Genomic DNA, 16025 nt, shown 5'->3' on the forward strand with positions numbered 1-16025 from the left:
TCTACTAACTTTGATAAGTATAAAAAGTTTTTTTTCAATTTGCCAAGCAAAGGTGACAGGAATTATTTTGAAATTTTATGTTTGCCTTCATTTAAGCTGGATCAACTATCTTAACTGAAATTATGGGCAGCAGTTTCTTTTAGTTAAATTAATGAAAGGCAGTCATTAGTTTGCAATCAAGTTAAGTTACTTTATCAATTAGGGACAGTACATTTTTAAGATTTTACGTTAAAACACTTCCATTGCAGGCATGATCCTTATGGGCAACAGTACCCAGGCCAAGGTCCCCCCTCAGGACAGACAGCATATGGAGGCCATCAGACAGGAATTTATCCACAGCAGCAGGTGAAGTTGCAAATGTGCATATTAAAAGTGAAGTAATGCAGTTCATCTTTAAAATAAATTTAAATGATTGTGAGGTATTGTTATATTTCCTTGTTTGGTACATTGCAAATAACTTTAAATTGCATGATATTTCCTTCGGGACACAGGCTGTCTCTTGGCACTGCACAGCACAGAAGGATGCCATTTGGCCAATCAAGTCCTTACTGGCTTACGTGAGAACGTTACAGTCAGCTACATTTTCTCACTTAGCTACATAATCCTGCAAGTTTATTTCCTACCCAGTTTCTTCTTTAAATCGTTGATCGTGTTCATTATCACCACCCTTGGAAACAGCGAATTTCAGATCATTGCCAATGCTACAAGGCAATGTGCTCTAGAGAACATATTTTAATGGTGGTTTAGCTGCATTCTTTTTGGCTCTTCTCTAAACTTTTTCAAGAACTGCCTTTAATTTCCGATCCGTCTGCTCTAAGAGAAAGACATTTTAATTCCATTTGCCAACCAGAAGCACATAATAGACCAACACCATTGTTGGAGCATCAGTTTTACCTACTCGTTTTGAGGTCTTAAATATACAAAGAACAATGGAAATTATAGCACAGGAACAGGCCCTTTGGCCCTGCAAGCCTGCACTGATCCAGATCCTTTATCTAAACCTGTTGCCTATTTTCCAAGGATCTGTATCCTGTTGCTCCTGCTCATTCATGTATCTGTCTAGATACATCTTAAGTGACGCTATCGTGCTCGCCTCTACCATCTCCACTGGCAACACGTTCCAGGCACCCACTACCTCTGCATAAAGAACTTTCCATGCATCTGTCCCTTAAACATTTCCCCTCTCATCTTGAACCTATGACCCAAGAGTAATTGAGTCTCCACTCTGGGAGAAAGCTTCCTGCTATCCACTCTGTCTATACCTCACATGATTTTGTAGACCTCAATCAGGTCCCCCTTCAACCTCCATCTTTCTAGTGAAAACAATCTTAATCTACTCAACTTCTCTTCATAGCCAGCACCCTCCATACCTGGCAACATCCTGGTAAACCTACTCTGCACCCTCCCCAAAGCATCCACATCCTACTGATAATGTGGCAACCAGAACTGTACGCAGTATTCCAATTGTGGCCAAACCAAAGTCCTATACAATTGTAACATGACCTGCCAAATCTTGTACTCAATATTCTGTCTGATGAAGGAAAGCGTGCTATATGCCTTCTTGATGGCTCTATTGACCTGAGTTGCCACATTCAGGGTACAATGGACCTCTACACCCAGATCTCTTTGAACATCAATTTTCCTCAGGGCTGTTCCATTTACCATATAGAATTCTAGAATTGGACCTTCCAAAATGCATCACCTCGCATTTGCCAGGATTGAACTCCAACTGCCATTTCTCTGCCCAACTCTCCAATCTATCTATATTTTGCTGCATGCTCTGACAGTCCCCTTCACAATCTGCTACTCTACCAATCTTCGTGTCATCTGCAAACTTGCTAATCAAACCACCCATACTTTCCTCCAGATCATTTATGTATATCACAAACAGCAGTGGTCCTGGCACAAATCCCAGTGGAACACCACTGGTCACAGTTCTCCATTTTGAGAAACTCCCTTCCACTACTACTCTCTGTCTCCTGCTGCCCGGCCAGTTCTCTCCCCATCTAGCTAGTACACCCTGGACCCTGTGTGACTTCACTTTCTGCATCAGCCTACCATGGGGAACCTTATCAAACATCTTACTGAAGTCCATGTATATGACATCTACAGCCATTCCCTTATCAATCAACTTAGTCACTTACTCAAAGAATTCTATTAAGTTAGTAAGACATGACCTTCCCTGCACAAAGTCATGCTGCCTATCACTGATAAGCCCATTTGTTTCCAAATGTAAATAGATCCTATCCCTCTATCTTCTCCAGCAGCTTCCCTACCACTGACATCTGGTTCATCTATAATTACCTGGATTATCCCTGCTACCTTCCTTAAACAAAGGGACAACATAAGCAATTCTCCAGTCCGTTAGGACTCGCCCGCATTCTAGGATGCTGCAAAGATATCTGTTAAGGCACCAACTATTTCCTCTCTTGCATCCCTCAGTAACCTGGATAGATCCCATCCAGACCTGGAGACTTGTCCACCTTAATGCCTTTTAGAATACTCAACATTTCTTCCTTATGCTGACTTGACCTAAAGTAATCAAACATCTATCCCTAACTTCAGCATCCGCCATGTTCGTCTACTCGGTGAATACTGACGCAAAGTACTCATTTAGAATCTCACATTTTCTTGGACTTCACGCATAACTTTCCTCCTTTGTCCTTGAGTCGACCAACCCTTTCTCTAGTTGCCCTCTTGCTCCTTGTATACGAATAAATGGCTTTCGGATTTTTGTTAACACTGTTTGCTAAAGATTTTTCATGGCCCCTTTCAGTCCTCTTAATTCATTGTTTCAGATTGGTCCTACTTTCCCGATATTATTCAAAAACTTTGTTTTCAGTCGACTAGACCTTACGTACGCTTCCTATTACTTCTCAGCTAGTCTCACACTTCTGCCCGTCATCCATGGTTCCCTAATCTTGCTATTTCTATCCCTCATTTTCACAGGGACATGTCTGTCCTGTGCTCTAATCAACCTATCTTTAAAAACCTCTCACATATTAAATGTGGATTTACCCCCAAACAGCTGCTCCCAATCCACATTTCTCAGCTCCTACCGAATTTTGCTTTAGTTGGTCTTACCCCAATTTATCACTCTTCCTTTAGGACCACTCTCGTCTTTGTCCATGAGTATTCTAAAGCATACGGAATTATGATCACTATTCCCAAAATAATCCTCTACTAAAGCTTCAACCACGTGACCGGGCTCATTCCCCAACACCAGGTCCAGTATGATCCCCTTCCCGATTTGGACTATTTACACACTGCTCTATAAAACCCTCCTGGATGCTCCTTACAAATTCTGCTCCATCTAAACTTTGAACACTAATTGAATCCCAGTCACTTTTGGAAAAAATTAAAATCTACCATCACCACCACCCTGTTGTACCTGCATCTTTCCATAATCTGACTACATATTTGTGTCTTTATCTCACGTTCGCTGTTGGGAAGCCTGTAGTACAGCCCCAACATTGTTACTACACCCTTCCTATTTCTGAGCTCTGCACATATTGCTTCACTGCTCAAGTCCTCCATAGTGCTCTCCTTCAGCACAGCAGTGATATCCTGTTTGACCAGTAATGCAATTCCTCCACCCCTTTTACCTCCCTCTCTATCCCATCTGAAGCATCTAAATCCTGGGATATTTATTTGCCAATCTTGCCCTTCTCTCAACCAAGCCTCAGTAATAGCAATAACATCATACTTCCAGGTACTAATCCAAGCCTTACGTTCATCTGCCTTACGTACTACAGTTCTCGCATGAAAATGGATGCACCTTAGACCACCTGTCCCTTTGCATTCATCATCTGCTCCCTGCCTACTCTTCCCCTTAGTCACGCTGACTTCATTATCTAGTCCCTTACCGGCTTCAGTTTCCCCTGCCACTTTAGTTTAAATCCTGCCCAACAGCGTTGGCAAAAGTACCCCCCTATGACATTGGTTCCAGTGTAGACCGTCTGATTTGTATTAGTCCCACCTCCCCCAGAGCTGGTCCCAGTGTCCCAAAAATCTGAACCCTTCCTTCCTCCACATCTCTCAAACTATTCTGCCTATTCTTTCACTTCTACTCTGACTAACACATGGCACTGGTAGCAGTCCTAAGATTACTATTTCTGAGGTCCTACATTTTTTGGCTCCTAACTTCCTAAATTCCGCTTGTAGGACCTCATTCTGCCTATTACCTATATCTTTGGTGCTTGTATCACCATGACAGCTGGCCATTCACCCTCCGCCCTCAATGTCCTGCAGCTGATCTGAGACATCCCTGACCCATTCATTTGGGAGGCAACATACCTTTCAGGAGTCTCATTTTCAACCACAGAACCACCTATCTACTCCCCTTACAATTGAATCCGCTATGACGTAGCCCTTCCACTCTTTTTCCAGGCCTTTGAACAGCAGAACTGAAAATGTGTTGCTGGAAAAGCGCAGCAGGTCAGGCAGCATCCAAGGAGCAGGAGAATCGACATTTCGGGCATGAGCCCTTCTTCATTCCTGAAGAAGGGCTCATGCCCGAAACGTCGATTCTCCTGCTCCTTGGATGCTGCCTGACCTGCTGCGCATTTTCAGCCCTGATCTCCAGCATCTGCAGTCCTCACTTTCCTCTGAACAGCAGAGCCAGCCATGGTGCCATGAACTTGGCTACTGCTGCCTTCCCCTGGTGAGCCATCTCACCCAACAGTATCCAAAACAGAATACCGCAGGGGACACCTGGACTGCCTTTTCTCTGCCTTTTGATCACTCATTTCCTTTCTCCCTCAGCAATCCTAATCTGTTGTGTGACCAATTCGCTAAACGTCTTATCCACGACCACCTCAGCATCGCGGATGCTCCAAAGTGAGTCCATCCGCAGCTCCAGAGCCGTCATACGGTCTAACAAGAGCTGCAGCTGAACACACTTCCTGTACGTGAAGGAATCAGGGACATCAGCCGCGTCCCTAAGCTCCCACATTGAGCAAGATGAGCATAACACGGGATCTCCTGCCATCTTTACTCTTAAGCTTAATTTAGTCCAACTATAACATCAAATAATAGATAAATGAAATTTAAGAAGTTTATCAATCATGCTAATTACCAGCACACAAAGAAAAAGAAAATCCTTACCTTATCAAAACACCACAGAGGTTTTCTTTTGGTTAAAGGAGGAGGGCAAGTGGGAGACACTACACGTGCAGTGTCCCCAGTTTAGCTACTGCCCAAATATATCAGTTCACTCACCTTCCCAGTCTAAATCTAATTAGACACTCTGCTCCACTCTGAACACCTCCCCTTGGCATTTGCCCATGCAATCACAAAATATGGAACACCTTTTACTACTTCTGTCTTAACTATTCAAGGCCCCAGATGGAAATTGCAGGTGAAGTAGTTACTTACCTGCACTTTGCACAATGCACTTCACTGCTGTATTCGCTGATTATTAATGTGATCTCCTGTCTGCTGGGAAGACAAAATGCAGACTGAGTAACCTCTTGTGGAGCACCTACATTCTGACAGCAAATATCAATCCAAGCCTCTGGTTGCCTGCCACTTCACCAGCTCACTGTATTTTCTAGCCAAGAATTCTGTCTTGGGACGACTGCAGCGGTCCAATGAGGTTTGGAACAAGCTGGAAGAATAGCTTCTCATCATCTGCTTCAGGACTCTATATATAGAGTTCAATAATTTTAGTGCCGTAGCACCATCTTTACTCACCCCACGCCTTTTCATCATATGGGTTGCTTTCATCATAGCCAACCCATTTTCACCCACTGGTAGTCCCCATTAGCAGCTTTTCTTTCTCATTGAATCCTTACAGTGGGCGGCACAGTGGTTAGCACTGCTGCCTCACAGTGCCAGAGACTCGGGTTCAATTCCCGCCTCAGGCAACTGACTGTGTGGAGTTTGCACGTTCTCCCCGTGCCTGCGTGGGTTTCCTCCGGGTGCTCCGGTTTCCTCCCACAGGCCAACGATGTGCAGGTCAGGTGAATTGGCCATGCTAAATTGCCCGTAGTATTAGGTAAGGGGTAAATGTAGGGGTATGGGTGGGTTGCGCTTCGGCGGGTCGGTGTGGACTTGTTGGGCCGAAGGGCCTGTTTCCACACTGTAATGTAATGTAATCTAATCTAATCTAAAACAAGCCATTTGGCCCATCAAATCCACACTGCCCCTCTGAAAAGCATCCACCCTCCTACCCTATCCTGGTAACCCTCCATTTCCCCAGTCTACCTAGCCTGCACATCCCTGGACTCGCACTGGCCAATCCATCTAACCTACATATCTTTGGAATTGGGAGGAAACTGGAGCACCCAGAGGAAACCCACACTGCCACTGGAAGAATGTACAAACTCCACACAGACAGTCACTCGAGTCTGTAATTGAACCCGAGTCCCTGGTGCTGTGAGACAGCAGTGCTAACCACTGAGCTGCCGTACCGCCCTTTCTCCCCAACTTACCATTCCTTTGCCTGTCCAACTGCTCTTATCTCTCTCTCAGCTTTATTTTCACCTATTCGTCACTCCCTTTCCCACCCCTGGTCATCTGCATAAATTTTTCCTAGCTGTTCTGAAGAAGGGTCAAAATCAATTAGGCAAAAGTGAGGACTGCAGATGCTGGAAACCAGAGTTTAGATTAGAATGGTGCTGGAAAAGTACAGCAGGTCAGGCACCATCCGAGGAGCAGGAAAATCAGGAATGATGAAGGGCTTTTGCCTGACCTGCTGTGCTTTTTCAGCACCACTCTAATCTAAAAACTGAAGAAGGGTCACTTGTTCGGAAACTCTGACTCTGCTTTTTCTCCATGGATGCTCGAGATCTGACATTCTCCAACAATTTCAGTTTTTGTTTCAGAGTTCCAGCATCCATGGTTTTATTTCTTAAGTCTTTTTTTATTGTTATCATTTTTCTGTGCATAATGGGATATGGTTCTTTTGACAAAAGGAGCTTCCAGTAAACTTTCACTCTCATTTAAGTTTTTGGTATTAACTTAAATGGTGACATATTAAAAATCATTGCAGTCATGATCTCCTTAGTTTATAGTGCTCATCTAGTTTGGCTACAGATATCAAAGTGGGGGATCTTCAAGAAATTCAGTGTTGCTCATGAAATTGGGCAATTTAGTTTGATGAGTTTTCAAACCCTGAAACATACTTCTGATTAAATTATGTTAGAGCGGAGTTTTCTCCGAGCTATAGGGTTCTCATTTCTGTGATACTTCAACATACTTTTCCTGAACATGCACCTTTGTCATTATTTAGCTTCTATTCCTAGCTGATCGTAGATTGTACAAATAAATCAACATGCCTTTAATGAAAGAATTTTTACAAAAATATGTGCCTTTACACGTGTATTTATCATTGTTTCTATTTTGATGCACAGAACTATAAGCGACCCATGGAAGGCATGTATGGTCCTCCACCAAAGCGTCATGAGAGTGACATGTACAACATGCAGTATGGCAACCAACAGCAGGAAATGTACAACCAATATGGAAACACTTACACTGGACCAGACAGGAGATCCATGCAAAACCAGTATCCGTTAACATACAATAGAGAGAGAATGCAGGGTCCAGGTCCAGTGCAGCAACATGGAATGCCACCACAAATGATGGGAGGACCAATGCAAGTATCCTCCACTGAAGGGCCACAGCAGGGCATGTGGCAATCACGGAATGATATGCCTTACCCATATCCAAACAGGCAAGGCCCCGGAGCACCTCCGCAGGCATCGCCATATGCAGGGATGAATCGCACTGATGAAATGGTATTACCTGACCAGAGAATGAACCATGAAGGTCAATGGCCTTCTCATGTGAACCAGCGTCAGCCTTCATACATGTCTTCAGCTTCCATGCCTCCTATCTCACGGCCTCCTCAGTCCTCCTACCAGACTACTCCTTCAATGCCAAACCACATTTCCAGAGCACCAAGTCCAGCTCCCTTTCAGCGATCTTTAGAAAACCGAATGTCTCCCAACAAATCTCCCTATATGTCGTCCATGAAGATGCAGAAGGTTGGCCCTCCAGTTCCAGCCTCACAGGTTGTTGTTCCACAACAACAGCAACCTCCATTAAGGCGGGAAATTACATTCCCTCCCGGTTCAGTGGAAGCATCACAACCAGTCTTAAAAGCAAGACGAAAGCTTACCTCAAAAGATACTGGTAGGCAGATTGAAAATTTGTCCATTTGAATTAGTTTGGAATTCGGGCTTAATTATGTTGGTACCGATATATTATCAGTGCTTTTCATAGATTGAATGTTAAAACAAATGCACTTTTTATGAGTTTGGATAGTTTGTAAGTGATATAATGTGATGGGATTTATTTTAAGCAGCATTTGTAATTAATATTTTATTGTTAAATGCTGCCGTGCCAGATTTTTTTTTTATGCAAAAGGTTGCATCCTGTGAATGCTGAAATATTTTTTAACCCCAGATGAAATTCTTGGAATGCTTAAAAGTAAAATATTTGAGCAAGGTTACCCAAAACTGAAAAAAGTAGATTTTCTGCTGGTCAGACAGTTTTTTTTTGTGAATATATGTGTAATTTGTGCAAAGGAATCCTGCAGAATTCTCATCATAACTCCAAAGCAATTACGTGAGAAATTAAACTTCCCACAGTACAACCTCACTATGCCTGGAACCTCACAAAAGGCTCATAAAACGTTTGAGACTTTGGATAGCTCTGATGAAGTTAAATAAAAGTTACACAGGAAAAGTTAGATTGTTAAATACATAGTCTTGGTCCTGAGTAGCTATTAAACAGACCCCATACTTAGTTGCTTCAAGATTCCATGCATTGCAATTGGTGATGGCCTCCCAGCTGCAGCAATTACTCGCTGTTCCAGAAGTCGCTGCTGAACGTGGGCTTCAGGGCCACGCACTTGCAAAGAAAATTAGAGGAAATGCTACCTAGCAACCCTGTCCCAAACCCATTCAATATTTTCCCTGTTGCATGCTGGACTACATTCAACTCAACCTTCCCCCCCCCTCCCCCACAAACTTGAACAGTTTCCTCATAGCTGAGCTTCCCAACCCACCACCAGACTTGATTTTTCTAGACCACCCAAGCTACCCTAAACACACAACTGCCCCCTTACACCCTGGCTCCCTTCCCAGCTGTCACCCTGCCTCCTCTCCTGCTGGCAGCTACCCAATTGACACCATTCCCATCTGACATCCTACGTAGCTGTCACCCTACCAGCTTAGCACCCTACTGGCTTGGCTGACACCTTTACCCCTGACTGATCTGGCATCCCACACTCTAACATAACAGTTACCTTGTGTACTTACCCTTTGACAGCAGCTGTCAAAAAGGCCGTCTGAATCTTTAAGTTTCAACAACTGACTGCTTTAAAAAGGGAGCATGGTTTGTCTTCCTCTGACAGCTGTATGCTATGAAAGAACTGTCAGAATAAATGTACAGTTCTGCATTTCTGAGGGAGCCCTGAACAGAATCTCCTCAGAAAAGTGGAGCACGCTTTTTTGTGTTAAATTGTCAGTCACCAAAATGTCATAACATGTCTGAACAGGTTGTTTACAAGATATTTATATGATATGTGAAAAGGCCAGTCGGTGCACGGATAAGGATGGATGAACTGACTGGCCTTTTCACATATAGATATTTTCTAACCAACTTGTTCAGACATTTTCAGACACATCTGCAGTGGGTATGATTTGAACCTGGGCCTCCAGGCCCATGGGTAGACTCATTATCACTGCGCCATGTTGTGAGTACTCAGCTGGTCTAGCAGCTTCGCTGGAGAGAGAAGCAGGGTTAATGACTTATGTTGAATAAGACTGTTCTTTAGACTTTATCAATCCTTGCTTTTCTTTTACTCTAATTTTGACTGCTAACATAATTTCATGCAAATTTTCTTGTTTTGAGAGCCATGTTGAAATTCTTAGGAATTCATTGTTTAAAATAATGTAAATGCATCATTTTATCATTTTGCCATTTGTTCGCAAGAAGTTAAGGCTTTCAAAGAAATGCTTAGTGCTTTCAGACCCATATTGACCTTCACTAATATGAAAAAGGCATATGTTTAATGTATGCATCAGAGGAGAATACTTCTCAATTGTGGGTTTGCTGCAGTCAATGATTTTATTCTTTCACTATAACTGTCAGAATCGCCCTCCAGTTACGAGAATCATGCATCGACTTGTCATTTCAGTTTGATTTTCTGTCACTTCTCCATCAAGGGTTTGTGACGTTGACATGTCATGCTGAAGTTCTCAGCAAATAATCGAAGTTGACTTTTGTTGTTGTCCTTTGGAGGAAATGTAAAAGAAGAGTCCTCATTTGCCTTTGCTGATGCTAAACATTTCAAGATATATTATGAAAAAAAGCAGATTGTCTGACATAGAAAAATAGGCAATAGAAGCAAGACTAGGTCATTCAGACCATCAAGCCTGCTTAGCCATACATGTTGATCATGGCTGATCCTCTAACTCAACGCGACATTCCCAACCCCCACCCTGTGACACCACACCTCTGGGCTTTGAGCATAACCCCCGCCCTGCATTACTGGGCCTTCACACCAAGTCACCATGCCTCGGGGATTGTGCTGCTGGCCTCTATCCTGCAATGGCTGAGACCGGGGTTTCAGGGCTGGAAACTAGCACTCCCCTCCCTTCTCCCGGACACGATATTGATAAAAATGAAAGTGTTCAGAAAAGATTTACAAGGATGTTGCTAGGTATTGAGCTATAGGTAAGATGCTGAACAGGCTGGAGCTATTTTCCTGGAGCATCGGAGGTTGAGGGGTGACCTTATAGAGGTTTATAAAATCATGAGGGGCATAGATAGGATAAATAGACAAAGTCTTTTCCTTGGGGTGGGAGAGTCCAAAACTAGAAGGATAGGTTTAAGGTGAGAGAGGAAAAATTTAAAAGGGACCTAAGAACATGGGGAAGCATTATTAATTAAGAAGAGCAGTGCAGTGCTGGAAATGGAGGATGTCTCTCAGGATTCAAGCACAGTCAGTTTGGCAAGAGCTAAGAAATAAATTGGATACAACTACATTGCTTTGTATAGTCTATAGACCACCACCTAGTGGAAATGATGTAGAGGAACAAATCTACAGGAAATTAGAGTTAACGGTCAACATTAAAATTATAACATTAGTTATAATGGCGGTCTAAGTATGGACTGGGATACTGGTAGTGCAAGGGTCAACAATGAGTGAGTGTTCCTAGATTGTGTTCAGGAATGTTTCCTATAGCAAGATGTGTCCATCCCAACAAAAGTAGATGCATTCTTGGACTAGAACCTTAGAAAGAGGTGGATGAAGTGGATCAAGTGTCAGTAGGGGAACAATTAAGAGACAATGATCAGTGTATCATAAGGTACAGGATGGCGGTGAAGGATGACGTGCAACAAACCAGAGTGAGCAAAATCAATTGGCAAGACCTGAATTCAAAGGAACAAGAATAGAGCTAGTCAGGATTGACTGAAGCAAGACTTTGGCAAGATAAACAGTGACTGAAGTATGGGTTACCTTCAAAGAATGGAAGACTCAGGTATAGACAAGATATATTCCCCCTAAGAGAAAACAATCCAGTGAAAAAAGAGGTAGAAATTAATATTAGAAAGAAAAGTGTACTTATGGCAGCAAAGCAGATAAAACAATTGAGAATCAACAGGAAAACTGAAGGTTTAGCGAGCAGGTGAGAAAGCAAATAAGAGAAATTAAGGAAGTGAAATCGCCAAAGTCCCAAAAGACCATTGGGCTGCTCTCTTATAGAGACAGCTGGATGCTGAGTTTAACCTGAGGGTTAGGCTCAGGCAAGGGGCGAGCTTGAGAAGGCAGTACCTATATGGTAACTCCAGCCAGTTCTGTATTATAAACCAACCATCCAGCTAATTGAGCTAACAGACAATCCAAAGAAAACAAGATGTGCACAAGAACATGAACATTTGCCACCATAGCTGTCTACTGATTTCCTCCTCTGGACAGCAAAAAACCCACCAATTTGAATAGGGGAAGAGAAATGTTGAGAAAGGTAGAATGGCAGTCAGAATATAGCAGAGCCACCTTGAGGTTAGATTTTAATCAGATTTGTTTTCACAAGGCAACACATCAGGTATATGACTGAAACATGAGCATGTAGGTATTACTACACTGATTATTTCAGTATTGCAGTATTTTGGCCACATGGTGGCTCAGTGGTTAGCACTGCTGCTCAAAGCACCAGGAACCTGGGTTCGATTCCACCTTTGGGTGACTGTCTGTGCGGAGTTTGCACATTCTCCCTGAGTGTTTGGGTTTCCTCCTACAATCCAACATGTGCAGATTAGGTGGATTGGGAATGCCAAATTACCCATACTGTCCTGGGATATGCAGGTTAGGTGGATTAGCCATGGGAAATGCATGGTTACAAGGATAGGGTGGGGGCGGGGGTCTCGATGGGATGCTGTTCAGAGCGTTGGTGGCAACTCAATGACCGAATGGCCTGCTTCCACACTGTAGGGATTCTACGGTATGAGGAAGTATTGGGAAGGGCCTGTGACTTCTGTTAACATCACTTAATAATTCTGTAAAACTAAGACCATATCTGAAACAAAGAAAAACAGAAATTGCTAGAGAAACCGAGCAGGTTTGGCAGCCTCTGTGGAGCAAGAGACGGTGTCCACATTTCAAGTCTAGTGACCCCTCTTCAGACTGTTCTTCAGGGTCACTGGATTCAATGTTAGCTCTGTTTCTCTCCACTTAATAATTTAGGTTTCATTGTAAGGTATTTTTCTATCAATATTCACTTTCTTTTCCTTATATACGTATTTAGCATCTACTGTGCACACTTACTGTCAGGTTTTCTCAAATGTTTATATTCATGTTAATAGTAATCGCACTCTTACCGCTTGGGTCTGAGCAGGTTCTGTGCTCCCGTCCCACTCCAGAAATTTGAACACAATCCAAGTTGACAGTCCAATTCAGTTTAGAGAGAGTGCTCTAATGTCATTTGTATGGCCTCCACAGAAGTATAGAATACAAAAGTGCAGATATAGAGTTGAAACCATACAACACCGGTGAAGCCACAATTAGAGTATTGTATGCATTCTGGTCACCACCTTACAGGAAGGAAATAATTGATCTGGAGAGAGTGCAGAGAAGATTTATTAGACTGTTGCCAGGGCTGGAGAACTGTAACAACAAGGAGAGACTGGAGAGGTTAGAGTTGTTTCCCTTGATAGAGAGTTCAAAAACCAGTGGTCATAGATTCAAGCTCAGTGGCAGAAGGATTAGAGGTGATGTGAGGAAATCCCTTTCATGCAGAGGGTGGTAAGTTTCTGGAATTCGCTGTCCAAGTTGGTGGTAGAGGCATAGACCCTAACCTCTCTTAAAAAGTACCTGATCTGCTCCTTAAGTGTTGTAAACTGCAGGGCTATGGGTTGTCGGCAGGAAGATGGAATTAGAAAGGGTAACCAGGTGTTTTCGGGTGGGCCAAATGGACAACTTCTGTGCTTATTATTTCTATGGTTCTTGTTGAATGAAGTGTCCATCTGCCTACTTGGGAAGTCATAAAAGATCAGCTGGCACTATTTGAAAAGAAATCCCAGCATCACAAGTAAATGGTCTTATCATGCATCTTATTGTTGTAGATGGTATCTTGCAATACACAAATTGTTGTCAGCGTTTCCCAACATTGCAACATTGATAACACTTTAAAAGTCCTGCATTAACTGTGAAGCACTTAGAGAAGGACTGAGATCAAGGTCGATGCCATTTAATGAAAATTCCAACTTTTATGAAAAACCTCCCTCTTAAATTTGTTGCATTGGAATTCTACTGTCCAACAAATAAAGGTGCTGCAATGTTATTACTGGCCAAAGGATCTAATTACATCTTGACTACTTTATGTGAGCAGTACTATTATAATCGGGGAAGTAGGAATTTATAATGACAATGCAAAAAAAAGGACTGCATGCATAGCTTTAAAACAGTTATTACAAATTGCTGATTTATATTATTATGTAAGAGCTTACCCCCCCACAATGCAAATATTAATGCTTTCTTTTGATTTTGTACCAAGCTAAGTGTTTATTTATAAATTTGCACAGTGCTTCAGCACCTTCCAGACACATTACTACAGGTTCTGCATTAAAATTCAATTATAGCTGCTTTGTGAAATTCTGCACATTAAATTATTCCATGTCTGATAAAACTGAGTCATTGAAATCATATTATGCATAAAGTTATAAGGAAAATAAAAAATCTGTTCAGCAAACATCTGTATTTCTCATCTTCCCTCCAGCCCTGACCCACCCAGAAACATGGGTACAGCATACAATACTGTGTTGACAGAAACCTGAGACAGGGATGAGAAAAAGAAGGTTAATGCATCAGAGGTCCAACTATTGGTTATGCCCATACCTTATTTGGTTTGCCATAGCTATCTGTACAGTCTATCGTTGGTTTATTGCAGGCACATATGTCAGCTGTCCTTTTTGTACAATGAGTATTGTTGTTCTTTGCTCTTTAAAGCCCATAAAAGTAAAATTGGCTTCAACATATGAGCTCTGCTGCATAACTGCAACATTGTACATACAGTAATATTCAGCGTAGTGAAAATGTTTCATTAAAATATGTTGTTAGTCTATTCTATTTCTCAGCAAATGTAGATGTTATTCTACAGGTTGCACAAGGGTGAAAGCGTCAGGTAGCTTCTTAAAAATGTACTAAATTCCTACTTCCCTATTTTTGTGGTCATTAGGGTCTGAATTCTATGCTGGAATACCTGCTGTTAAAGAGCTGTATCCTATCAGGCTTGTTTCTGGTCATTGGTATGGAGCCATGTAGTGACATGCAATTAATGCCAACTTTGAAAAGCCACTCGTATGCCGCTGATCTGATGGTGCACAAATCATAATATTGCTTCAAGGTCTCTGAATTGGCTGCGAGCAGCCAAGCACCATCTTCAGTGGACACAGTTTCCAAATGTTATTTGCCTTCTCTGTCAACTTATGTCAATGTTTTCTCGTTTCAGGATAAAGCTGCCTATGTGCATTATTATAAGCATGCTAGTTGTATGGATAGATATTTGATTTAGTAACTGAATGGGAAGTTTAGATAATTATGCAGTCTGTATAGTGAGTATACAAAGTGCCATAACAATCTTCCTTTGTAAAGTCCTCCCATAGGATTGCATGGAGTATATGGTGCAGAAAAAGGCCATTCTGCCCATTCTATCCAGCCCAATGTTGATCTGTCACTCAAGCCTCCATTCATTTTTTCTCACCTAAATCTATCTATGCAGTGCTCAATGCCCAGTATCTGCCTCGTTGTCTCTCCCATGATAGATGATACAATATTTTCCTTCCTTGCTGAACTGCTATCATAGAAAAGCCTTTCCTCTTGCTATTTCATTTTGCAGTAACACAATATTTCGAGTTTGTTTATTTGTGGTTGATGTGAGACATGTTCTTAAATGTAGCCAGTATCCATTTTACCCCCAAATGTCATTCGATCACTAGAAGTTGTGTATCACTGAATATAACTGAAAGGGCAACGTGAAAATTCTTACACGATCTTTTTAACTGCTACAAATTTAATGGAGCCCTTCCAAGCATAGGTATTGTCAAAATAATTGTATTTATCAAGACGTTAGGTGGTGCTGTTTGTCCTAGGTACAAAAACATTGAGAAATTTGCAGTAATGTTGTTTTGTTAACCCTCAAAATTTTACATTAAAAAATCCCCTCAACTTCATCCCAGTGCATGATGCCACTTTATTATTAACTGCCATGCTTAACATATTTGCTGTTTGTAGATATCTTATTCCAATTTGAGATGAATTCACTACTTCCCTCCAACTAGAAGGGCTAGGAGGATATCATCTCCAAATCTCATATTCTTTTTCAAAGTGATTTTCTCATGTTGTAGATTTTCTTCTGTCTTAGATTATCAGGAAATTTGTTTTAAAGTGATTCAACATAATGGTGCAATATGATATCCTTAATTATATAACATACCCTATCTTACCTCAGAACTGTCAATAATCCCCTGACTGGGTGTTTTAAAAAATCAAAATGAGAAAGATGATACATAGT

General features: G+C 42.0%; 1 protein-coding gene across 16 annotated transcripts in view; it reads left to right on the forward strand.

Annotated features, from left to right (window-relative positions):
* The window catches only part of arid1b (AT-rich interaction domain 1B), a 620676-nt gene that overhangs the window by 582490 nt on the left and 22161 nt on the right, over nt 1-16025 (forward strand). For all 16 annotated transcript variants that reach the window (XM_087991455.1, XM_087991461.1, XM_087991456.1 and 13 more), the window contains 2 exons: nt 249-345; nt 7356-8139. In XM_087991455.1, coding sequence (XP_087847581.1) covers nt 249-345; nt 7356-8139 — 881 coding nt within the window. The remainder of the gene's footprint in view (nt 1-248; nt 346-7355; nt 8140-16025) is intronic.

This window comes from Chiloscyllium plagiosum, unplaced genomic scaffold (assembly GCF_037043375.1).
Source record: "Chiloscyllium plagiosum isolate Xiang-an unplaced genomic scaffold, Cpla_swu_hap1 HiC_scaffold_10, whole genome shotgun sequence".
Lineage (NCBI taxonomy): Eukaryota > Metazoa > Chordata > Chondrichthyes > Orectolobiformes > Hemiscylliidae > Chiloscyllium > Chiloscyllium plagiosum.